This window comes from Notolepis coatsorum (genome assembly GCF_963971535.1).
Source record: "Notolepis coatsorum genome assembly, chromosome: 16".
Lineage (NCBI taxonomy): Eukaryota > Metazoa > Chordata > Actinopteri > Aulopiformes > Paralepididae > Notolepis > Notolepis coatsorum.
Genome location: NC_140180.1, coordinates 83,416,364 through 83,442,077, shown reverse-complemented (window position 1 = coordinate 83,442,077; position 25,714 = coordinate 83,416,364). Strand labels below are relative to the sequence as shown.

General features: G+C 42.1%; 1 protein-coding gene across 1 annotated transcript in view; it reads left to right on the top strand.

The window, feature by feature from the left end:
- Positions 1–25,714, top strand: part of ctnna1 (catenin (cadherin-associated protein), alpha 1) — a 213,982-nt gene that overhangs the window by 42,863 nt on the left and 145,405 nt on the right. The window contains exons 6-7 of the mRNA XM_084331643.1: positions 552–815; positions 8,144–8,347. Coding sequence (XP_084187769.1) covers positions 552–815; positions 8,144–8,347 — 468 coding nt within the window. The remainder of the gene's footprint in view (positions 1–551; positions 816–8,143; positions 8,348–25,714) is intronic.

Below are 25,714 nucleotides of genomic sequence, written 5' to 3'. Positions count from 1 at the left end.
ACTGTTCATCCAATCAGTTTCACACTTTGCGGGTGTATTACTGAGGACCCTAAGTAGTGCAGTAAATTATTTTTAGAATGGGAGCTATTCATTATCTATGTGCCGGCCACCTCTTTATACACACATGTATGTTCATTGACGACTACTGCATCCCGTCCTCTCTATGAAAAGGTAATAATGTAACACTGGGACCCGTACGACAATGCATTAGATCGCGATGGTGTTAGTAATAGCCTGATTATGACTTTGTGGCCTGTTACCGCAGGGGACAGAAACAAATCTAGGTCATCCAGTGCAGGCTCTGTCACACTTAAGTGTCTCCATAACAGGCCCCCTTTGTTCCATCCCCCACCCTGTTTTTCTTCCTTGTATAAATGATGCCCCTCCTGCTTCCTTCTTGTGCTCCCTACTTGTGTTCCCTTCTTTTGCGCCCTTCTTGTGCTCCCTTCTCTTGCCCCCTACCGCACCCCCCTTTTTCTATATCTGTTCCACCATCTTCATCTTACCGCTCTCTCTGTCTCCCCCTCTCCCCCTCAACCCCTAAACAATAGGAGCTGAAGGATGTCCACCACAAGGACCAAATGGCGGCGGCGCGTGGGGTCCTGCAGAGAAACATCCCCATGCTGTACACGGCGTCCCGTGCCTGCTTGCAGCACCCTGACGTGGCGGCCTACAAGGCCAACCGTGACCTGATCTACAAGCATTTGCAGCATGCCGTCTCAGGCATCTCCGACGCCGCCCAGGCGACCGCCAGCGATGACTCTGCCCTGAGCCAGCCAGCTGGAGAGCTCGCCTACGCCCTCAACAACTTCGATGTAAGTCAGGTGGCCGAATGGCTACTAGGGGTGGGGGGTGGAATCCATACAGAAATATATAGGAAATATGTTGTGTTCCGATATAATATCGATACAGTGATGGCAAGTATCTATATTTAAGAAAATAAATAATAACAATAAAATAAATACATGATATGGTAACGTGTGGTCTCTGGTGATTCTAGTATGGTAATAATATGGTATCGTGATCTCTGGTGACTAGTATGGTGATAATATGGTATTGTCGGTCCTCTGGTGACTAGTATGGTGATACTATGTTGTCGTCTGCCCTCTGGTGACTCATGGTGATAATATGGTATCGTCGGTCCTCTGGTGACTAGTATGGTGATAATATTGTATCGTCGGTCCTCTGGTGACTAGTATGGTGATAATATTGTATCGTCGGTCCTCTGGTGACTAGTATGGTGATAATATGGTATCGTGATCTCTGGTGACTAGTATGGTGATAATATGGTATCGTGATCTCTGGTGACTAGTATGGTGATAATATGGTATCGTCGGTCCTCTGGTGACTAGGCCTAAAAGAAACGATGGTTTGGTTCCGGTTGCCGACCGACCCTGCCGATTTAGGTGCGACCCAATTTATTTCATGAGTTTAAACATTTTCTTTTTAAATACATTTTTTTTTTATACACAATAAAGTTTCATAAAAATCTTAGTCAAACCTTTAGTATTATGGGTATTAAACATGCTGGCAGAGTACATGCATCCATGTTGTTGTGAACATTTTAATTAAATAAAGAAATTCCCTATCCATAGTCGCCGTGGGAAAAAATAAAATAAAATAAATTCCCTACCTACCTACCCATGGCCTTAACTGACAACCAACAGGAACCAAACAATATTTTCTTTTATGCCCTAGTATGGTGATAATATGGTATTGTGGTCGGCCGCTGGTGACTAGTATGGTGATAATATGGTATTGTCGGTCCTCTGGTGACTAGTATGGTGATAATTTGGTATTGTGGTCGGCCGCTGGTGACTAGTATGGTGATAATATGGTATTGTCGGTCCTCTGGTGACTAGTATGGTGATAATATAGTATTGTGGTCTCTGGTGACTCATATGGTGATAATATAGTATTGTGGTCTCTGGTGACTCATATGGTGATAATATTGTATATAGTCAGGCCTCTAGTGACTCCCAATCCTAGTGGCTACTTAACAACCAACTGCTCTTATCCCACATGTCCCCATTCCCATATCTAGCAGATAATTGGATGAGTTCAGAGGAAACCCTATTAACCAACAATCAACCCTCTCGCTAGGCTTGGAGATCAGTTTAGCCCCACAAGGCCAGTAGAGGTCATGCTTCAATTGAATGACTTGAGGACGTTCATTGAATTGGTTGAAATAGAAGTGGGTTTATTCCAAAAAAATATTTAAAGCTCTTGATTTGAAACGATTAAACTAAATTAAACATGAGATGACCCATCCCCTGGAAGGATCCTTGTTGGAAGTAGGGCAAGATGTTTTAATTTGATTTTTTATATATAATCTTTTTGAAAGGGAGTGGGCTGTTCATTTGGATGCATCAGAAGGCCCAGCAGTGGTTTGTTAAAGGGAATCATGCTGTAATCAAAACTATTCACCTTCTATATGGAATATTTTCGCTTGACTTTCTATTGAAGGCAGCTACCATGCAGTACCATCTTTGGCCACAGTATCGATGGCAATGAAATGAGAGTTTGTTGGGTTAGTGGGGGCAGAAGAAGAATTCTCAAAACTGGGCTGCCAGTGAGGAAAAGAAACATGGCAACCTTGTAATAAACGTTTCTCTTATTTCTGAGTTTATGTCGGAGCTGTATATAATGTGAGTCCCTCTGTCAAAGCCTATTTATGGCCACTCTGCATGCAGCAGGTAAACATGGCCTGGAGGGTAACAAGTCCTACTTTTCATTTAGTGTTCTAATCATTACTTAATGATGAGATAAGACCTTCAGAGATTAACCAGCTTTCCACGTAATCCTTAACACCCCTAATTACCACTCGCCCATTAGTGTTCTGTGGTCATAGCAACATCCCTCTGCTGTGATAGGATGTATGGGACCTTTACATCACAGCTAATGGTCTTTTCTAATTTGGGAAAATAAAGCACATAGGTGATATGTCCTGCTTGATATACTATTTGCTTCAGCTTACTGCAGATAATGCACCTCTTCGTACCAGGTTGTGTGGGTCCCTGCATGATAAAAGTGGGATCCGGCTGAGACATTTTGGTTTTGTGTCAAGGCTACCTGTGTTGATCTTTAGTCTCAAGTGTAGTCAGCCAGTATAGTCTCCATTAAGAGCACTCTTTGAACCTCTTAGGCTAAATGGATTTGTTTAGGATAAACCCCTTGAGATGTACCACCTCGTTTTCAAGTGAAGAACAGACGACAACAAATGAAATAACAGCATTAACTCAATCAGCGCCAGAGGGCGCTGTGTACTGTGTGGTAAGAAGGCCAACGCTTTAAAGTATGGGAATACATGGTGGTGTTTGCAGGGCTAAAACTATATTATATATTATAGCTATGGATATAATACTATAGTCATTTGACATTGAGTTTCTTCCGGTCAAGATGCAAAAAATAGATAATTTTTCCATCCATACATTCCCGTTTTATACCGTCGTGAATATGAGTATAGTTTTAGGGCGGTCTAGGGTAATTTTCAAAAGGCTGAGGAATAGCCTTTAGCGTGTATTCTACTCGAAGCGTTGTCATTTCTTGCCTGGACTAGCTACTGTTCTCAAATCAAATCTAGATTATCGGTATTATGTTTCGTTTTTTTATGCTTTGATCGTCACCAACGGAATACGTTACACACACCAATTACACACATACGCTCGGATCGTAGTGAAGGAATTCTTGGATCAACGCAAGATTGATACCATATAGCCCTTACCTTGACTAGGATGGACTCCAAAAAGAATATTCCAATGATCTGATCGCCATTCCAAGTATTGATGTCTATCGTGTTGCCAACATAATCCACCAAAGAACATGAACCGGGAGTACTTGATTCTCCTCAATCCATGCGTTATAAACGCTTGTCCTGCCCGACAAGGAAAACTCTGCTTTAGATCGACGCACAGCCCAAGACAGAGAGTTTCAAAGGATGTGCAATACCGGCCGCAAGGCGGCAGGTGGCAATATTGGACGTTTGCGATCTCAGACTCATTCCCAATGATAACACAGGCTCCCTTGATGGATTATGAATGGGAATATCAAATAAAAGAAATAACGATAGAAAACCCGGCTTTTCTCGGGTTTGGCGATAGCGTTGGCGCGTTAACCCGACTTTATTAGTGAGTGGCGTCCAATGAGTTAACAATAAAATAACGTTGACAAAAAAGGAAAGTAAAAATATATTTAAAAGGAAACATTCAATCTGTCAGACTTTACTGTTGTTTTTCCAGATATTCTATTGATGGGTGGTAAAGGGGAAGCCATTTCTTAAAGGTTTTATGATGACACAAACACTCATCCTTTTTATTCGCCTATCACTCAATCTCCAGGAGCCCCCTGGGATCCCAATAAAGAACCACTTATTATTTATGAGGTTACATTGTCTCAATTGGCTCTCGTCTCAATTGGTCTGCCCATTGGAAGTTCATGATATAATAATATTAGATGCGCTGCATTGATTATACCATTGCATTATTTTTTGCTTCATAGGTAAGTGGTTTTTCCCAAATCTCTTGATGTTAGCAGATGCAATGGTATAATATCCAGATGGTATAACCAGATGCCTTCCTGGTTCCTGGAGTAAAAAGCTCCTCTTAATAAAATTAAAGCGTAGATATTAGGGGTGTAACGTGACACACAATTATAAGGGGTGTAACCCTACATAAAATGAAAGTTGCATATCTTAAATAAAAACCAAGACTGTCGGTTGATACAATTTTGAAGTGCACGATAGGCTTGCGTTAACACTAATACAAATAAATATAACAAAATGTCTCTGCAGGGGCTATGGTCATAAACCAATGCATGAAAAAATGGTTAGCGAAATTAATCATAAGTGCATCTTCAATAACAAACCCATGGGACAATCTCTGTCTACCTAATATCAGCATAATTAGCAAGCATAGTGTAGCTCAACCTGTGTACTTCATGAAACTTGACTTCATGACACGGAACGCTGTGAAAGACTTCATCAGTTCAGTTATTCTTATTTGTACTTTATTTTACCGCAGGAGTCAATTAAGGGTCACCCTCATCTTCAATGATGCTGAGGATACACGATGGCATCATCAATTACAGAACTATCTTTGATTTTAATGATAAGAAAATGATTATGATGCTTCTGATGCCAAGCAAGAAGCTATCACAAGAAGATGGTTAAAACCAGAGGTACCCACAGTGGACGAATGGATGGACGTAATTCATGACATATACATAATTTTAGTTGAACTGTTAAAAGAACATTATGTGAACTTTATTATTGCACGATAACCTAAGAATTCTATTCTAACCTTTGTGATACATGTGACGAAATCTCCCCAAGTTCACTCGCTAGCTTGTTGACTTATTTTCAAATATAAAAAAAAAAACATTGGGTCATAGGAAAGGACTTGATGGACATTTTCACATTCCACAAACAAGTGGAGAATTGATGGACATTCTCCCATTTCACAAACGTGAAGGATGTGAAAGGATAAAAGGACTTGATTGTTTTTAAGAAGAATTTATGTATTGTGAATGTAATAACTGAATGAAGAATGCAGAAACCAATGACTACTTAAAAAAAAGAAGAAAAAAATAAAGAATTACAGAACAATCGCTCATTTAGTGTAAACAGTAAAACAAGAGCATTTGTACATTCAAAAACACAACAATATAGTACAAATAAATAAGACGATGAGACGGTAGTAGGTCAAGGAAAACAATTACAAGTTGACAATGGTTAAACTACTTGGTTTAATCCAAAAGTTTGTTAGAGAACTTTGTATAATAAAATAAGATATTCAGAGAATGTCTGGTCACTCGTTATTCTCCCAGTTTCCCTGTCAGGGGTGATCTGGAACATAAACGCACCAGGCTGGATGTCGAAGCTTTGGAAGGGTTGGGGTCAAAAAGAGTAATGTCATTTAATTGTGTTAAAATAAATACCGGTATCTGTGTTAAAGGGGAACAATAGCAATTCAGTAGGTACTACAACATGCACTGTACTCATGCCTTTTACTGAGAACGCACTTCAAAGCCTTGTGGACCAGAGGCAATAAAGCATCTCACAGAAATGACACTTCCATCACCATAATGATAGGTATGGTATTATAATGGTCGATGACCATGTGAATAACACGCCTCTTGTTATGGCCAAAACTATCAAGTTTCGACTCGCATGTCTATTCAAAATTAATTCAGTAGTCCACTGGAAGAACATTTTCGGGACCAGCATATCAGAAATCTTAGATCAAACGTTGGATCAAAAAGGGTGTATTTCTTGGCCAAAAAAAACATTATTATTATTAACCCCGCATCACACCGCCCAGCTCAAAAAAGCCCACCTTTTTAAAAGTAGCCTAAGCATAAAAGTAATTCGAAATGATCTGCATTTATAATCACAACTATGGTTACATTTCTGCTTTTTATTTATATCTCACAATGATGATGGTCACCAATGTTGCACATTATATAGAATATGGCTAAATCAACCACTCAATAGATTAACTTTCTATTGTTTCAATACCATCGATATACACCTTCAACCTGGGGATTGATTGATGGCTGTCTGCACATCCTGAGAGGATGACAGCCATGGGGGTTTATGTTAAACAGCTTAGCTTTATAAAATATAGAGGAGTTTTTTTCTCCAGCCAGACAGATGGTATGTGTTATAAAAAGCATAAAAAGATGAAGATGAATAAATGTACGCAGAGTGAAAGCATTACAGCATGTCGGATCTCTTGCATGGCTAATGTCCTGGTGACTGTGCAGAACACTTTCAAGACCTGCTTAGTTTCAAGTGCAAGGCAAATTTAAGGAATGAGTCACACTATTTTCTCTATCTTGCTCTCTGTCGTGCGCTCTCTCTCTTTCTCTCTCTCCCCCTCTATCTCGGGTGCCTGTTGCCATGGTGATGTGACACGCAAGCAGAGGAGGTCAGGCGAGATGGAACGGAGGGGGCTGGTGGTGGCTGTGATGGAGGGTTGGCCGCCTAATAACCCGGAATTCAACAACTGAATTGTTGAATATTTTAGCGGCAATATGGCATTGATGGTAATGCAGAGTTCTTTTTTTTTGTCACCGGGGGGAAAATATTGCTTTTCTTTCTCTCGGTGACGCCAGCGTCACCGTGACACCGCACTGCTGCAGTGCTTCCTCGGCATGTCAACGAGCTCCCTCCCTCGGCGAGCTTTGCCCCCGTGAATTCAGACGCAAACAAGTGTTCTCTCTCCCTCTCATCCCGGAGACGTAGCAGATGAGAGCAGGTTACCGTGCGCCAGACTACGGCACTCCTGTGATTCTCACGAGAGACTGCAGAGGCTGTGGAATCTAATGCCTCCACAATAGAGTTATATATTCATAGGCTCATCTGTTGAACTCCTCGAGTCCACGGTCGGACCGCGAAGCCGCCTCTCTAGTTTTTCACTCTGGTCTTTGTTCATTATGTCCTTTTGACTGGTGATGGAAAGAGCCGGGGGTTGAGACATCAGGCTCATCGGCTAGATAAACCTCCCCGACACACAATCTGCTTCCCCCTATGGATCCCCCACTGATGGGAGCAAACGAACCGACGGGCAAGCACTCAACAGAGCCTGGAAGCATCCTTTCATTTTTTTTATTTTTTATTTTTTTATATATGTATATATATATATATATATATATATATATATATATATATATATATATATATATAACCGGTCATCTCATTAGCAGTGCCAAGCATTCCCTGACTGAAACAAGTCCTCTCCCTCGGAGACCTGTACAACTTAAGTCCATCTAATTTCCCCTGGTTTAATTGATTGTGCCAGGAAATGAAAGAGTGTGGTTTCACGCTCCCCTCGTTTTGTCAAATCTATTTAATTGTGTTACCCCCTCAAAACCGCCATCCTGGTTTTGCTGAAAGTACAGGCCAAGGTATTGCCTGTAGGCCTTGGGGCTCAGACAATAACGCCAGTTTAGCCATCAAACTTTTTCCTTCTAGGATTTTACAGCCGGCCTGTCAGAGTCTGTCAGCTCAGCTCTCCTTCTGCTCCCAGACCCCTCTCTCCATGGGCCATAGATGGAGAGCCTGGTATACTTGGATGTTTTTTTTTAGCAGGCTTTCTTCTCTCCTCCTGTGTAATTTCCCCTCCTGTCCCTCTTCTCCTTCCAGAAACAAATCATTGTGGACCCCCTGGCGTTCAACGAGGAGCGTTTCCGCCCCTCCCTGGAGGAGCGCCTTGAGAGCATCATCAGCGGTGCTGCCCTCATGGCTGACTCATCCTGCACGCGCGACGACCGCAGGGAGCGCATCGTCGCCGAGTGCAACTCCGTCCGCCAGGCTCTCCAGGACCTGCTCTCTGAGTATATGGGCAACGTAAGTACCTCGCCGCCTTCACGTCTCCTTCCCTCCTCAGCACTGTGTGTGGGAGAGGTCAATGGCCCAAACCACTCACTCCAGCCGTGTCTTTCGTATGTTTTAACGGCTTTCTCACTGTCGGCTTAGTCTGTTGAGCTCAAGTCTTGGAATTGATTATTTTATTTTCACACCAGAGAGCAAACATAGGCCCAGGCCTTCTGTGAAATTAATCTGAAATCATTTGTCCCAAGACATCTGAAACAGGTGATTAGACCACATGTGCTTTTGGATGCAGACGTTGGCACTACAGGTTGCAAAACCCTGCATTGTTAGTGTTGGTTTCATTAAGTAGCTTTGACTCCTTCGAGTTAAAATAAAGGTTACAAACAGACTGTAAAGGAGGTGGCATTAAGTGACATTTTTTATTTAGGAGACCATTTAGGTTTACCATGACTAGCTTTTACTACCTGAAAGATAGGGATGGATGGATAGATAGAGGATGGATGGATGGATACAGTGGATTGATGGATGGATAAATGGATCAATAATTTAAAAAAACAAGTTACAATTGTTGCTTTTATTGCTATAAATATCATTACTACTTCACCTAACGAATATTAAAGAATGATAACAGGTGTTCTAATTAACAGTGCTTAATATTAGAGATGAAATTACTTTAAAATGGAACATCTGGTTTTGGCAGGACATACTGGTGTCAATTTTGAAAAAAAACATTGGCAAATATTCAAACCTAGTTCCCACCCCTTAGCAAGTACATCACCTTCTTTTTCTCAACCCCATACATGAGTGATAGATGCTGAGTGCACACCTCCATCCTTCCCTCCCTTTCTGCCTCTCTCACTTCTCATTCCACTTCCATCCTACTGTGCAAGTACAGTGTATTTATTCCTCCTTTCAGAATCACTACATGTAAGGAATGTGTCTCAGTGAAAACGGTGCAGAGTCACAGTACAGACACGCATTGTACAGAAACAAGACCACAACTCTAACACAGCGCACAGGGACAAACAAAGACTTACACATACAGTATGGCTTCCCATACATACATATTGGGTACATCCGTTTTGCCATAGCTTGCGGCTGTGCTATGTTACAAGACAAGCACACCTTACAACTGGCTCGCTAAATAAAGTCAATCTGACTGTCGGCAACACATGTTAGCCCTTAGGGCTTCGAACAGTACAAGGACATGTGACGGAACAGGCTTACCTCCAAGTAATGGCCGGCACACACCGGCGTAGGATGATTGAAGCCCCCTTTGTGGCGTCCAGCGTCCTGGGGCTGCTGTTTCTAATGCGGCAGGGAGGTCTGTCAAACAGCTCTGATGCACAATAGTTTAACATTGAACACAAACACACACATTATGCACACACACACACACACACACATTGGAGGACGGATCGATGCATCCGTTCCTAAGCTGGCCCCAAGCTTTCACTGCAAAAAGCAAACGTTTAACTTTTTTTTAACACATGGTGGTGCTGGCGGATTGTCATAGTGGTGCCGCGCCCCTTAGGGAAGTCCATGTCCACTGCCCTCGTACAATTACTACTTCACTAACTTAGGCTACTTTTTATTTGATGCTTTACAACAATGCAGTGAAGCATAGAGAAAAGGAAAGAGAGATGAGAGAGTGACTATAGCGCAAGATTCATAATGGGTGTTGAATGTGGTTATTTGGCACACGTGAGGACCGTTGCCACGGTACGTAAATGGTCGTCATATCAAGCCTACGTCTGCTGTTCTTTTATTTACTAGTTTAATCCTTAATACATTATGGAGACGTTGGCTTAATGCATTTATCTTTTGAGGGTTCTTGGCAGGAGAAGCTTTAAGAACCGTTGGCATTGATATGAATTGGAGACGACGGAAACGGTGTCTCTGGCAGCACTCGCAGTGGTAATGGTAAATGGACTGCATTTATATAACGGCTTTTATCCAAAGCGCTTCATAACTTACTCACATTCACACACTGACATCGGAGGCGACCATGCGAGGTGCCAACCCGCTCATCAGCAGCGGTTAGGGGTTAAGTGTCTTGCTCGAAGACACTTGTGTGCGCTGCTCGGGAGGAGCCGGAATCGAACCGGGAACTAGGGTTGCTGCAGCGATGTGAAATTTCCCATGACTTATAAACTCACAACACCGGTGACACCAGACATTTTACAAAATGACGCTCAATATCCGTAGAGCACTTACTTTGATGTTGAGCGTTATGTGGCTACATTGCACCACCATGGCACCATCACATCTTTTCAGACGTGTACGGTCTATCTGTCTTTTTCTCGATTCCTGTCCCTCTTGCCACTCTCTCTTCGTATGATAGATATATTGTGGTCCAGCTAATTCACACTTGAACACATGAACACAGAACCAAAATTTGGTTTAGAGTGCTATTTTATTATTAACCTCTGTTTTAGATTTGAATATAATCCTGAAGGGGTATGCTTTTGAATTGTGTGAACAAAGCAACAGAAGTCCTCTGAACTGTGTTTTAACCCCTTTAGACATACAACGCCTGCTAATAATGCGTTATATTATAGCTTCTATGTACACACAAATGTGTTTCCCAGTTTCAATGGGTTAACAATCTGAATTGATATATGTACAGTACATCACTGCCTTCTTTAAATCCACGTATCAATCTAAATAGATCTATAATTTCACCCCTAGTTATTTCTCCGTTTTGACGTCCTCGTTATGTTTCTCTGGGTTTACTTTTCTCTCTCTAAACCCTGTCGTCCTCTCCCCGTTTAGCACTCGCCCCCGAAACCACCTCCTCCTCTGTTTTCCACTTTTTCCACACCGCTGGGTGTCAATGCAGTACAGGCACCTGCTGCCAGTGCTTAAACAATCCTGTGGAGAGCACATGACTTTTCTTCCCAGCGCTGTTTTATTATTATGCTCCTCGGCTCAAAAACAGCCACCCACACATTCACATAGTTAGACCGTCAATTCAGCATGTCTTTTCCCCACACACATTTGTAATGCATTTATCAAGCCATTAAGGAACAAGAATTTTCCAGTCTCACACTAATTGCCCACCAAAAATCTATTAATCATTAAGTAGGCATCATTATTCTCTGAAAAGGACACATCTACAAAGTTAGATAACATGTGATCAATCTCTGAAGAAATGTGCTTTGTTCAATCAATTAACCTGGTCTCCTGCCAAGCCCCACCTAAACTTGTAAGGACGGACGCTTTCAATAAAGAAAAGGCGAGGTCTGCATGCTGAACGTCTTATCCCCCGTATTCCTTTTGAGTTCAGCATTACTTCTTGACTAGGCACACGCTAGTTCACAGGGTTAAGTGAATCGCCTGTTCCGCACACAGTATTTCTCGTTTGTGTATTCGACCAAGTGTGTGGCCGTACGGACAGTGATGTCGCGAGAACTTAACTCCCGAAGCTGCTCGACTCGCAGGACTAACTTTACTTCAAACCTCCCTGGGTTTGTTTTGTTTTTTACCTGATCACAATTGATTTGTTTCCCACCAGACCAAGTGCACTTGTAATCACTGTATAAAAGAATCTTGGCTAATCCTTTTAAATAAGCCAGTGGAATCTTTTAAGCTGTCAAGGGGAGTGAAAGGCGATGTTCCTCATAATGAAAAGTTGGAATGTGTCACAGCCTCCCTAAGGGATCCCTGCCAGTAGAGCACAGGCTGTTGTCAGAGGCAAGGGTTGGTTGTGCTCTGGGAGGAAGCGATGTACCTTGGCACCATCACATCTTTTCAGACGTGTACTCTGTGGCTGTCTATCTGTCTTTTTCTCTTCCTGTCCCTCTTGCCACTCTCCCTCTGCCTATAATGGAAGACTTGAATTGTAATCCCTGTTCCTGAAAAACCACACCCATACCAAACCATTACAGGGCTGTAGCTCTAACTTCTTGTTATAATGGAATGATTTATTTGAGAGACTGGTCCAAAGCGGCATCCTTCCATTCGTTTTACTGTTCCTGGATCCCCTCCAATTTGCATATAAGCAAATGAGTGGTGCAGATGATGCAGTGGCCTCTCCTGCTACAACACCTGGCAAACATGGATTTTAACTCCACCTTTTAACACAATCCAGCATCATCGGGTAATCAAGAAACCACAGCACCTCTAAGTTCTATCACCACTAACCCACTGGATCCATGACTTCCTCTCCAACAGACCACAAGCAGTAAGGATTGACAGTTCACTCAACACTGGTGCACTACAGAGGTGCTTACTCAGTCCATTTATCTATGTCCTCTATACAAACGACAATCCATCCACCACTACCCTCTACTTCAAATATGCAGATGACGCAACCATCCTCACACTGCTCCGTAACAATGACTCTCTGCTTACCAACACTCCATGTCCCAGTCTATAGACAATGACTTTCTCCACCTTACCATCTCAAAAACGAAAGAACTGGTCCATCCCGCCAGTCTCGCCATCAAATGAGAGGAGGTGGAGGTGCTTCTATCAGCATACCATGGACATTTACAAATGCTGTCAACAGAGACTCACAGCCATCTGTAAACCAGGGTTTCCGTTAGAAAATATTGTTGCCGGTCTCCGTGTCCTGGAAGATTTCAATCTCCCGGACAAATGTGAGAAATTCTGGTCAGTTTATTGAGCTTAAAAACAATTAATAGGCAGGCTATATAAAGAATGACATCCTCAAGGCATGTAGATTTATAATATTTTTACTTAAAACTAGGCTACTTTTGCGTCATTATATTCCAAATAAAATAAGTCCCTCGAGACTCCGTGCTGCTGCTGACTTGAAATCAAATAGTTGTCGGTGGGCAGTCGGCCCGACATTAAACAGCAGTCTGTTATAATCACATTTTTATGAGCTAACGAATTCCGTTATATTGGACATTTGTATTAATTATATCAAGCGAAGAACTGAGAAATTTGGCAGAGAGAGACGGCAACATTATCGTGGGGTCCGGTTCACTGAAACGTTCAACGAAGCGATAAACGAATCCCAATAGTATGCAACTGCAGAGCCGCAGAGCCAGCGGCGCTCTCAGGTCCGCTCTGAGGACCGCTCAGCAGCGCCACCCACCCAGTGGCTGAATTGCCAATGGCTGAATTGGAGTATTGCACTGTGCGGGCACAACTGTGAGCTCTGCGGCTCTGCAGTTGCATGCTTCTCGCTAATCCAGCATTAAGCTCCCGCTCCGCCATTCTCATCAGCAAACCACAGGTCGCGCTGCAAACTTGCTGTGCGCGTGATATGATATAGGAAGTTAGGAACACACATCGTTGTTATTATTAGACCTGCTTGGTGAAGCAACAATGAAACAAATGTAACTATTTTAATACAATTCAAATTGTGCTTAGAGGGAATTATTTTCACAGGACATTATGACCGGAGATATTTAAATATGTCTGACTTCAACAGATTTCCCCGGGAAAAAAAACGGTAATTACCGGACAACGGAAACCCTGCTGTAAACTACGATACTGGTCTGTCCAACCCTCCAATCTTCTTCCCCTCCTGTAATTGTAGCATTATTGAACCAGTTCTTCAGTTTGGTGCCGTCTGTTTTTCCCATATGCTTACCGTCACCAATAAAAAAGAAACTCTTAAAAATAACTAATTTAGCCAGCAAACTCATTGGTATTCCCACCCACAATTTATCGGATTGTGTCACCTTATCCCTGATCCGCAAAGCACTCACAATCATTCATGACCCAGACCACCCACTCTACCAGCACTTTATCCCCCTTCCTTCTGGCCGTAGGTATAGACTACTCCTATGCGGAAAGACCCGTTTAAGCTTTAAATAAGTAACTCCTAAGTGTTCCTGTAAATCCTGTATTTTGTATAATTGTGTCTTACCTGTTTGTGTTATGTATGCACCTACTGTGACATTTGTTTCCTCCTTGTGGACAGAATAAACAGTCTCTCCCCTTTTCCCTTCTATCTTTCATTCACGTTCACCCTTTGGCCTGCAACATCTGTGTTTTAACCACCCCCTGACTCCTCCCTGTAATTTAACAGTGGAATTGCTTTTTCGTTTGATGCCAGACAATGATATCCAGCGAGCCAGAGAGTTTTTATTGCTCTGGTAATGCCTTATTTCTTACCATCTATGCACTTAAACTTTTTTTATTTCATCTTCTGCTGTCATGGGGTGACTTTTGGGCCTTTTCTTTTTTTTGTATTTCTTTTTTACATCTGAAGTGCACAGCTTGCCTATTTCCTATGTGAAATGTTAAAAATGGAGCTGTGACTGCGTTGGATGACAGTGGGAGGTTTGATGGTACACACTATGCTAACCTACTATTGGAGCGTGTTTATTTGTGGGCAGGGCCACACATACAGGAATATTCTATTAGGCTAATTGTTTCATTCACGGAAATGGTGATACTCGGTGCATGTAAACTTTAACGTTTGTCATATTGCAGTTAACACTTTGATTGCCACGAGTATGCCCATCCTTATACCCAGTCTGCCACCGCTGTAAGCCTATGGAGATGTTTACCTTCTTTGCAGGGCTATAACTTTTGAAATATTATAGCTATATTGACATTACTATGGCCCATTCAACATCGGGTATCTATCGTTCCGGATGTGGGAACGTTATATTTTTTCATTCATACATTGTTGTGTTAATACTGTCGATAATATAAGTATGTTTTTAAGCTTTTCTGCTGTAATTCCAAAAACGCAAGTTATAGGCCCTGAAGCATATGATAGATTATCGATTGGCGTTTCTTTCCTATACACGCTATATTAAAAAATTCAAATGTATATGATCGGTATACATTATGCTTCATCATGCGTGAAGGAAAGGGGGGGGGGGGTCGTTTATAATTCCTTGATCGTCAGTAACGGCTTTATTTAGTATGGGTTGATACATTGATCAGATGGATTGCAAACAAAGAAATGGACAATCAAGCTGAAAATAACGTTAGATTCCTCTTACCGTTCGCCGATGAGACTGGAGGAAAAATATTCCAATTATTTGACATCGATCTGCTAGATCCATTTCCCGTTTGTATGACGCAATAAATGCCGAAATCATATAGATTATTGCGTTTTGAAAGCAATCCCAATGCACTCGATTGTGTCTCTTGATCCACATTACAAGATATTACTGCCTGAGGAATTTCCTCGATGCACCAGCGCCACTTCCGGTTTGGCTTGGAGTGTTAACTCGCCCGATCATCCACCAGGCGGTGGTATTGAGGCGTTGCAATATCAGACGGGGTGCAGCTGCAGTCCCGCAGGGAGGCTGGATGAATTATGAATGCCATGGCGAAAAAATGAAATATTGATCCCAACAACAAATTATCACGTTGTTGGCGTTCAACGCATGGCGGGCAATAACGAATTATGACGTTGTTGGCGTCCAATGTGTTAAGCTCTTATTCCATTTTTTTTTTAAATGTGGAGTAATCATTAAAATAATTATACATCCACAGATGTATTTTAGAAAGGTGCTGAATAAAAGCATTGCTTTTCATAAAAAAAAACATTGATTAATGAATTTATCATTTAAAAAAAAAATTGGCACGTCGAGATGAATGTTGTTTACTTGTTGCAGGCATGTATCCCCTCCCTACTCCATCTCCCCACATGGTTGGATTGGCTTGAATGAATGACATGCTGGTGCTCTAGTGCAACATCTAGTGGCTGAATGTTATCTATAGCACCTTTAAACAAAACTAAAGACATTTAACCAAAAAGAAAGACAAAGAAGAAAGCAATTATTATATAAATATTACATAGTACCTTTATATATATAAATAAAAAAGCCCAAATCTGCCAATTGTGATTGTCTATATGGGTGCATCCTTACTGACTGTACCTGTGGTAAAACACACCTCAAACCAGCGTGACGTGTGTGCAATCATCACGAGAAACAGCTGTCAATAAAAAGTGTTTATAATTTAACCCCAATCGGCCTTCATGCAGGCAGACCATAATATGGCCTTATAGAATGTAGTGATTATATCTGGGGGAATGTTTGCAGCTTGATTGGAAAGATTGGTTGGTGAGTTGTGTTAATTGTAGAGAGGGCAGCATAGTGTTATACGATGATGGCTGTTAGAATCACAGCTGAGGCTCCTGAGCCTTTTCTCTCTTCCTTCTGCTTTCCTGTTCCCTTTTGCTACTAAGTCACGCTTAAAGGGGCAGCTCACCCAAAATAACAAAACCCACATATTTCCCTCCTTACCTGAAGCGCTGTCTATCCATCCAGATTGCTTTGGATCAGTTTTGTTGATATCTGCCATGGAGACGTCTGCCGTCACTCAAGTACAATAGAGCTGAATGGCACAAAGCACCAACATACATTGTGTAGTTCATTTTCATTTTGGTACTATTTTCTTCTGTGGAATACGGACCAGCTAGCCTAGCTGTTGGCCAAAAACGCCTCACCCGGAATTACGCTAGTCTAGAGGTCCGTATCCGCTTCCATTCATTTGTGCTAAGTGAGGCTAGTTTACAGCCGAATACCTTTTTACTGAACCCACAGAGAGGAAATTGGTACTTATCTTCTCATCGCGTCTTAGTGCATTTCCAATAATGTTGACATGTTCCTCTAAGCCAGGAGTTCTCAACCTTTCTGTTGCCAAGGCACCCCTGTGTTCAATAAAATATTCAAGGGCACCCCTACATACGATAAAGACTTTTCCAGTCCTGTCTTTTTTGCTACAATGATGACAAGTGCTTGCTTTCAAAATAATGTTTATTTAAGAAACCGGGAAACACATTTGTGTGTATATGCCTATATAATGCATTATTAACAGGTGTTTCAGGTCTAAATGGCTTAGTACTGTTGACATTACACTGCTTGTAGTAGTAAATCAAATAGCATATTTCTTTAAATAAAATTACAGAAAATTATCACAAGTGCTATCTGTTGCAGCTGCACACTTTTCCATAAAAATAGCATATTTTGATAAGTGTGACCATTTCTCAAACTGAAAATCATGTATTTTTTTTTAAATACAGAAAAGGATCACTAAAGTGCTATCTGTTGCAGCTGCACTGTTCTCCATTAAAAATAGCATATTTGGATACGTTTGACCATTTCTCAAAAACAGAAAATCATGTATTTTTTTTTAAATACAGAAAAGGATCACCAGGTTACCATTTCTCAAAAAATATAAATAAATACAGAAAATAAGCACTTGTTCACTCAGTGGACATTTCTAGCTCAATGCGAGGTCTGCTGCTGCTGGCTAATAATACGGTCAATATACGTGGGGAGATCTTTGACAAGGCAACACGCATGTCATCCTCAAGGCTCAACTTGGCCCTATATTTTGTTTTCAGAGCTGTCATGGATGAAAAGCCAGCTTCACACAGATATGTGGTGCTGAATGGTATCAACACCTTAACTTCTGCATCATGAGATACTTGGTACTCAGCACCACACTCTGAAACGAGCTCTCCAGGTGGTATCAGATGAGATTTCAATTAGTTCTTCCAAGAGTTTGGATGGAGATGTCAGGAAGCTTTGTCTCAATGTTGTCTGTAAAGCTTTTTTTTTTTATCCAGAGTAACTTGGTGATCCTTTTCTGTGTTTTATTAAATAACGATTTTCAGATTTTGAGAAATGGTCAAACTTATCCAAATATGGTATTTTCATGGAAAACAGTGCAGCTGCAACAGATAGCACTTTAGTGATAAGTGGTAATCTAAAAAGAATAATAAAAAATTAAAATTTTTATTTTTTTTTTATAAATCTCAAGGCACCCCTGGCAGCTCTCTGCGGCACCCTAGGGTGCCGCGGCACCCCTGTTGAGCACTGCTGCTCTAAGCTATTGGCCATTTACATACCTTCAAATTGCAATTGAGAGAACCTCTGGATGGACCCGTCATCCCACTGCTGGCAGTGTCTCAGGGGGTAGAGTGGTCTTCTGGTAATCTGAATCTTAGGGTTAGCAGCAGTGTCTCAGGAGGTAAAGCGGTTGTCTGGTAATCTGAAGGTTAGGTCTAGCAGTGTCTCAGGAGGTAGAGTGACCGTCTGGTCATCTGAAGGTTAGAGTTAGCAGTGTCTAGGGAAGTAAAGCGGTTGTCTGAAGGTTCTTGGTTTGATTCAGTCCCCTCACGACTTCATGAGGAAGTCTCATAACATCTTGACTGTTCCCAACAAGCTGGTTGTCGCCTTGCATGGCTGCCTTCGCCATCGGTGTGAGTGAATGGGTGAATGTGAGGCATAAAATGCAAAGCGCTTGTTAAAATGCACTATATAAATGCAGTCTATTTACCATTCATCATCCCTGACCACTGCAACCTTGTCAGAACTCATTCATGAAAGGACCTGAATCTGCTCCTATTCACCAATTCCAACTTTTTTCCGCCCTGCAATTCTTCCCCATCTTGATATTCCCCTCCCTCTGTGTTCTCTCGACACCATCGCACACACTTTGCTTTCTCCCTGCTGAATCCAGTCTCCCGCATTCCCCTCCTCTACCGTCTCCTTCCCTCCCTCTTGCGTCCTCCTCGCTCCACGGCTCACTCTGCCCCCCTCCTCTCACTCTGCCTTTTTGCCTTGGGCATCTACAGTGACTTGAGTCCTGTTTTTATCCCCGTTTCTCTCTGCTGGCACAGTTGTGTCTCTCGTTGAGCCTGTTTTAGCCTGAGTGGATTATCTATTGTGCCTTGCATACCTGAACCCGTTATCTGAGTCCAAACCCCACTGAATGAAAAGATGATGGTTCTCAAGTTGCCATAACTGATCAGTCTTTCCTTCGTTAAGACAGACATCGCTTTACGAGTATCTGCCATGTCTTGTATTAGGGATGTCCCGATTGCATTTTTTTGAATTTTTTTCAGAAACTGGCGAAGCGAGACCAGCCCCTCTGAGAATGTGCTTCGTACGAGAAATATTCAAAGTTTCAATCTGTTTGCACATTAGTATACATTCAGGGGCGGTCGGGTGGCGTAGCGGAGATTGCGCTCGTCACCAATGCAAGAGGCTGCGGTCTCGACCCCTGGAGTCAGCATTGCCTGCGGCTTGGGCCGATCGTCATACTAACTCGTTTGGCTGAGTTAGCGGGAGGGAAGTCGTGGGTGGGAATCTGGCGTTGTGGACAGTGACGCCTACAGGTCAGATCTGGGCACCTGCTCAGCGAAAGGCAGGAAGTGGTGAAGACAGTGTGACCTCCCACGTGTTACACTTCACCAATGAGAGTCCTCGCTGCCAGGTGAAAAGAGAGCCGCTGGCTGTCTCCGCATGTGTCTGAGGAAGCATGTGGTAGACTTCATGCGCACAACAACCAGGTAGGGGAGGGGGGGAATTGGCATAACGACTAAATTGGGATGGGGAGAAAAGCATAGAAAAATCAGGCGGAGAAAAAGAGGATTAAAAAAAAAAACATTAGTATACATTCACAGTGTTTGACTTACGTAATGACGTTTGCTCCATTTTGGTCTGAAACGCAGACAATAATCCTCACAAAGCGAATGTTGACGTTATCCAGGTGAATGTTCTTCATTCAAGCGAGGCATTGCAATCAATACAGCTGTTTGGCAAAGCACCAGCCGCGAGTCCCCCATTCCTTTGCTCGCTCTAGTCACATAACGTGACGTATTAGATTGGTCGTGTTGAACGTAAGCTCTGTTCTTTCCTCCATGCGGAACGTCCACCTTGCAAACATTGCAACTGGCTATTGGACTGGCTTCGGTTTCCAAACTTCTGACATTTTGTGTAGCTGCTCCGAGTCATCAGGTGGACCTGCCGGTGTTGCGGGAGCGACGCGTTGTGAGGTCTGCTATTTTCGGCATACGTCACTGTCGTGTGACAGTTTGTTTTGGCAAATTATTCTGCTCTGTGTGACGATAAATAAATGAATGATATGTAATTTAAAACAAACTAAGGCATCAGTATGAGTTTAAGACGTGAACATGGTCATGTTTGTTGTATAAAAGAAATATATATATATTTTTTTTTCTTACTCCCTACTTGATGGAGCGCCGAGTGCCAGGCGGATGCAGATAGGCTACATTAATTATGATAAATAAATTATTAAAACTATTCGGTACAGCCCTAATTATTTGGTACTAAACTCCCATGGCCTGAGGGATGGACTAGGTCCATGGCCAGGTTAGAAACATGAGGAACGTTTAGTACAGTGGCTCCAAATTGATTTTAGCCATTGTTTTCTGTTTGCTTGTCACGTGAAATGGGGATAGGCCTATTATACAACCAAAGTGAGAGTGGGTGAATTTATCTAGTTGTAATCTCATCTAAATGTATAATTAAAACAAATTACACCACACACAATGTATCAAGGGAAAGATTTAATGTCCCTGAGGCTTTCTGTATATTTACGGCCTCCATAAATCACTGGTCTGTCACTAACAGGCTGTCCGACCGCTTTCCCCAGACCTGGTCCTGATCTCTTGCTGTTGAAGTCTTGCCTTTTTGATTGGCTTTGCTGGTAGGTAGATGAGATATGGGCCCCTGTGCTGTGGTAATTATACCAGCTAAAGCCAAATTTATGGTTCTGCGTCAAACTGTCCCCAGAGCACCGTTGGAGGTGTCTTCTGTCCCTGTGTAGACCCAAGGAGCCGACAGGCACCTCTCCAAAAATGTAATTGCGAGTACGGCAACGCAGCACCGCAAGCTCTATGATTGGCCTGCTCACCATGAGCCTCCAATCTCCATATTTACCTTGATATGCAAGGACAGCATTGCTCTCTTGTGGACAAGATTAGCAAGGACTGTCCACACACACGTGTGTGTGTATATATATATATATATATTAGCTGAGAACGAAATAATAAAGTAAGATAAAATAATAAACAAAACTCTCTTGTCTGAAAATGAATGGGAAGAAGCAAGATGCTTATCAGGTCCTACCTCTTATTACTATAATCCCTTGACTGTTTTTTTTTTTTTTCAGTCTTTCGATATAGCAACCACTTCATTAGTCCTACATAATCAAGTGCACCTTCAAACAGTGTTCAAATGTCTTCCAAAAAATATGAATATAATATTAACGTTATTAAACACCAGGACATGGATTACAATTAAGATGATGGTGACAAGGCAATAATATCTAGCTATGATCAGTCCTCTAGCTGTCACAATGTTACGGCTGTCCAAATTTACTACATACTTCACACGGAGCTATGAATGCTCACACCCCCGCAACCACAGCCCAGAGAATACCAGCGATAGTTAAATGTGGAAGCATCTTGGCCTTGAGGGATGTTTTGGCACCCGAATCAGGGAAATGAGTGGTGCTGTGGCTGTCAACCGGTCCACCCTTTCTCAATCATACTGAGCTTGTATCGTACAAATGCAACAATTATCGTACATCTAACACTAGTGTGTGAGCCTGTAACATCGGAATGAAATTCAGATCCAACTTTCAGACCAGACGTTGCAAATCAAATATGACTTAAGATCCAGCAATAGTATAGCAATCTTACCACTAGAAATATTTTAGGTTCAACTTTAACACATTGAGAGCCACACCCCTATGCCCAGATAACACCTTCCGTGCCAGCGCTTTAGTCAATGGGAGGTCGGGGATATCTTACATTATGGCTATGGGTCTAAAACACCCCTCGCTTATCAATGACTTGCTTGCAGTCAACATGTACGAAACTGATTGTTTTTTCATTGGTACATTTCCGTTTTATACCGTTTTGAGTATAGTTTCGGAGAGTTCTAGTAATTTCAGAGACATTTCGGGATAATAGCCCTTTAGTGGAATACACAAAACATGTTGTAATTTTTTGGCTGATTTATGAATCGTTTTCAAATAAACGCTAGATTATCGATAGCATAACAGTGTACTTATGCACACTAGAGAAGCAGGCTGAAAAATCGATTATCTATGCCGTGCTTAGCGTTAACGTCACACACACACACACACGCACACACACACACACACACACACACACGTTGTGAAAAAACGCATGGCGAGTTAAGATGACTAATCTCGTCATTGGCACTGAATGGGTTAATGACAATGTGTCACATAGTCATATTTTTCTTCTCATGACACAGGATGCAATCTGCCCTGCAGCCAAACAAGGCTCTGTTTCTTTTCCTGGCTCACTTGCTTATTCCTAAACAGCCTTTTGTGCGCACGTGAGCAGATGTAATTCTGCAGCACAGTGTTCCCGTTAGTCTGCATACGTCTTTTTTGCGTTGGGAGTTTTTGTTCCTCTTGAGCAGTGAAAAGTTGGAATTTCTGAAATGGACCCTTAAATCGGTTAGGGCAAAACTTTTTGGTTTCTTTTAGAACAGAGGGAAGCAAACTATCTCTACTTCGATTAAATTGTTCACTTGCACAATGTGCCAAGTACATTAAGGTGGCAGCATACTAGATTAAAATCGCTTTCAATAAACATCTCAAAGCGGTCAAGACAGCTTGCCAACGGCTCTCATTTCCTGAGGGGACAAAGGAGGTTTGGCATGAACGCCAGCATCCTATCAAACTTCTATAGGGGCACCATTGAGAGCTTGCTGATGGGCTGCATCGCGGCCTGGTACGGGAACTGTTCTGCCCACAGCAGCAAATCACTACAGAGAGTAGTGTGGGTGGCACACTGGCACAGCACATCACTGGCAACAGACTCCCGGCCACCCAGGATATCATTCACCAGTGGTGCCTGCAGAAGGCCCACGGCATCAAGGACCACAGCCACCCAGCATGCAGACTGTTCTCCCTGGCAGACGATTCGGGAGAATGGCAGCACGTACCACCAGACTTTTATTTCCATCAGGCATCTCGACTCATAAACCTAAATATTCCACTTTGCATTTCTGCTTACCTACCGTCTACACAGTTTACATAATGATGCACTATTGCTGAGGGTAGGCAGAGATGGTGGAATGACGGGCCGGGAGTCGACCATCTTTATGCTCCTGATCCATCATAACTTTGATAATCGGCTATAGATTACTTCCTCTTGCTACAAAGAAATTTGATTACTTAGTGAATGGGTGACAGACATTCACACACAATGAGCATCACTTCCTGTGTGGCATTTCACAGCCCTTGGTAGTTATCGTCTATGGGTCTGACCTTATTGAAATTTACTGAGGTGCTGATGATATGCGTAGCTGGAAAGGGTCGCTGAGCTGCACTGGAGATTTATGTCCTGTCGCTCCGGCCTGCCTCCCTGTGGGGAGGAGTGTATGCAGCTAAGAGAATAGGCAAGATCCCAGCCGTTTGTTTTGTTGATATATGAGGCAGTCACTTTCATTTTGCATTTGCCATTGGTGTTCACCGTCAAAGATAAAAAAAAACATTTATATTCTCTTTTTTTGGTTCATTACAATTTAGTCTGCATAGTAACACAATATTTCTGACAGGGAATACATTCCCCGAGGTCCATAGATGTCCCTAGATACCAAGAACATGCAAATGGACCTTGTAGAAGTGGAGCAATCTTCCATTTACTTGGGTATGTACTTTTAGGCACATTTTCTGAACATATGGCTATGGCTAGGGCTTAAGAGGTTAAGCATGGGGGTGTGGTTAACACAGACCAATGCAAGAGTTCATTGACATAAGTCTTTACGACAATTCTTTTTCAAATGTATACCGGTAGTCTGATTTGTGTTATGCCACGCCCCTTTTTCTTTCATTTGTAAATGTCCCCCCTAAACTTCCAGGATTTATGCCAGGTACTTATGTGGACATAGCCCACACGTTTTATGATTAACGGCTATTTCTATTTATGTGCTGAGCCACATATCTTCAAAACACAAGCGCGTCTGATAAGCTTATTCCAATATTGATCCACAGAAAATTTGGTAGCATCAGACTTGTAAAAAAATAAAATAAATAATAATAATAATGTAGATATATATATTGGACAGTAAAGACAGATGGATGAATGTACCGAGTTTCGTGTAAATCAGACTTACGGCGTTGGAGTTATGCCCTTTCAAAGTTCCACATTTTGACCTTTAATTATAGCACCCCCCATCTAGCCAATTGGGGTAATATTCCAGGACTCTGTTTCATCCACCACAGCCTTTTCCTTGGGGAGTTATGCTCAGCACGCGCACACAAAACAAAAAGGTGTTCCACCTGGTGGAGATAACACGTTACTGCTCCACGGAAACCTGTAACCTGTCAGTTGTCCATCATTGAAAAGTTGAGGGCGGTGGGACACAGAACATGGCTGTGCATAAACGCTGGCCAGTAAAGCTGAGCATGAACTAAGCGCATACAGAGACGGGTGCCAGATAAGATACACTGTAGGAAATCATACAATCAAACTCCAAATAAAAGCCTCTTTTATTTATTAATACATTTATTTGATTCCTGCTTTTGTAGAGGGGCGCCCACTCATCTTGCAGGACTCTGACACAAACAAAACCATCATCTGTAGTCCAATACCTACATTGAAATAACCACTCTCGTTCCTATTAGCATCACAATCCTCAATGTAAATTCAGTTTCTCCCCTTGTAGATGGACTTAGATAAGTGGTAAGACTGCTGATTTTTTACAATTTCCCTTTAAAGGGTGCCTGCCAATGTTCCAGACCTCTTCCACAGCAGCCAAGAGAAGCTATTTTTAACTACAGTCTGATCTCCATATAAATGTGTTGCTCATTGCTGTTGTGTAAGATGCCAGTTCTCAGGCTGACTTGAAACGGTAGGGGAAATTATAGATAAGCCCAGCATTACCCTCTGCCCTGAGCGGTCCGTCCACACTGAGGCGGTCCTGTAGGTAAAATAACAACCCTTCCATGTAGGGCTGCACGATTTTGGGAAATAATCTAATTGCGATTATTCTGACAGATATTGCGATGCGATTATAACGTATTTAAAAAAAAAATTACAAGAAGAATGTTGCTGCTTTCTGTAGTCGGGTCCCAACTGCAAAATTACTGTATTACCCTGTATTATACACTTTTACTATCATGTAGACTATTCTGCTTTGTGTTTACATGTGATGTATTGTATACATGCACATTTATTATGTTCTTGTGTGATGTATCGCACATTTTATTGCTGTGTGATGTATTGCAAATGTTATTGCTGTCATCTTGGCCAGGTCTACCTTGCAAAGGAGATCTTGTATCTCAATGGGACTTCCTGGTTAAAAAAAAAAAAAAAATTTAATTGCAGGCTTGGCGATTTGATAATTGCATCATTCCAAATCGCGATTTCGATTAAAAAACGATTAATCGTGCAGCCCTATGTACTTGTTTTGAGTTACCACTTACCAGTTAATGCTACTACTATGCAGGTGTAGTCGTATTTAGTTCAGTCTCTTATCACACCCATTAACAGGTTGCAGGAAATATGTCGGAGCCTTATGTCAATGACGAGTGTTTGTGTTATGTTATATATGACCATATGCGAGTAGAACTGAAGGAGTGGGTGTGTGTGAAAGGAGAGGTGTGTTAATTTAAAGCCATGTGGAGGCACATTGG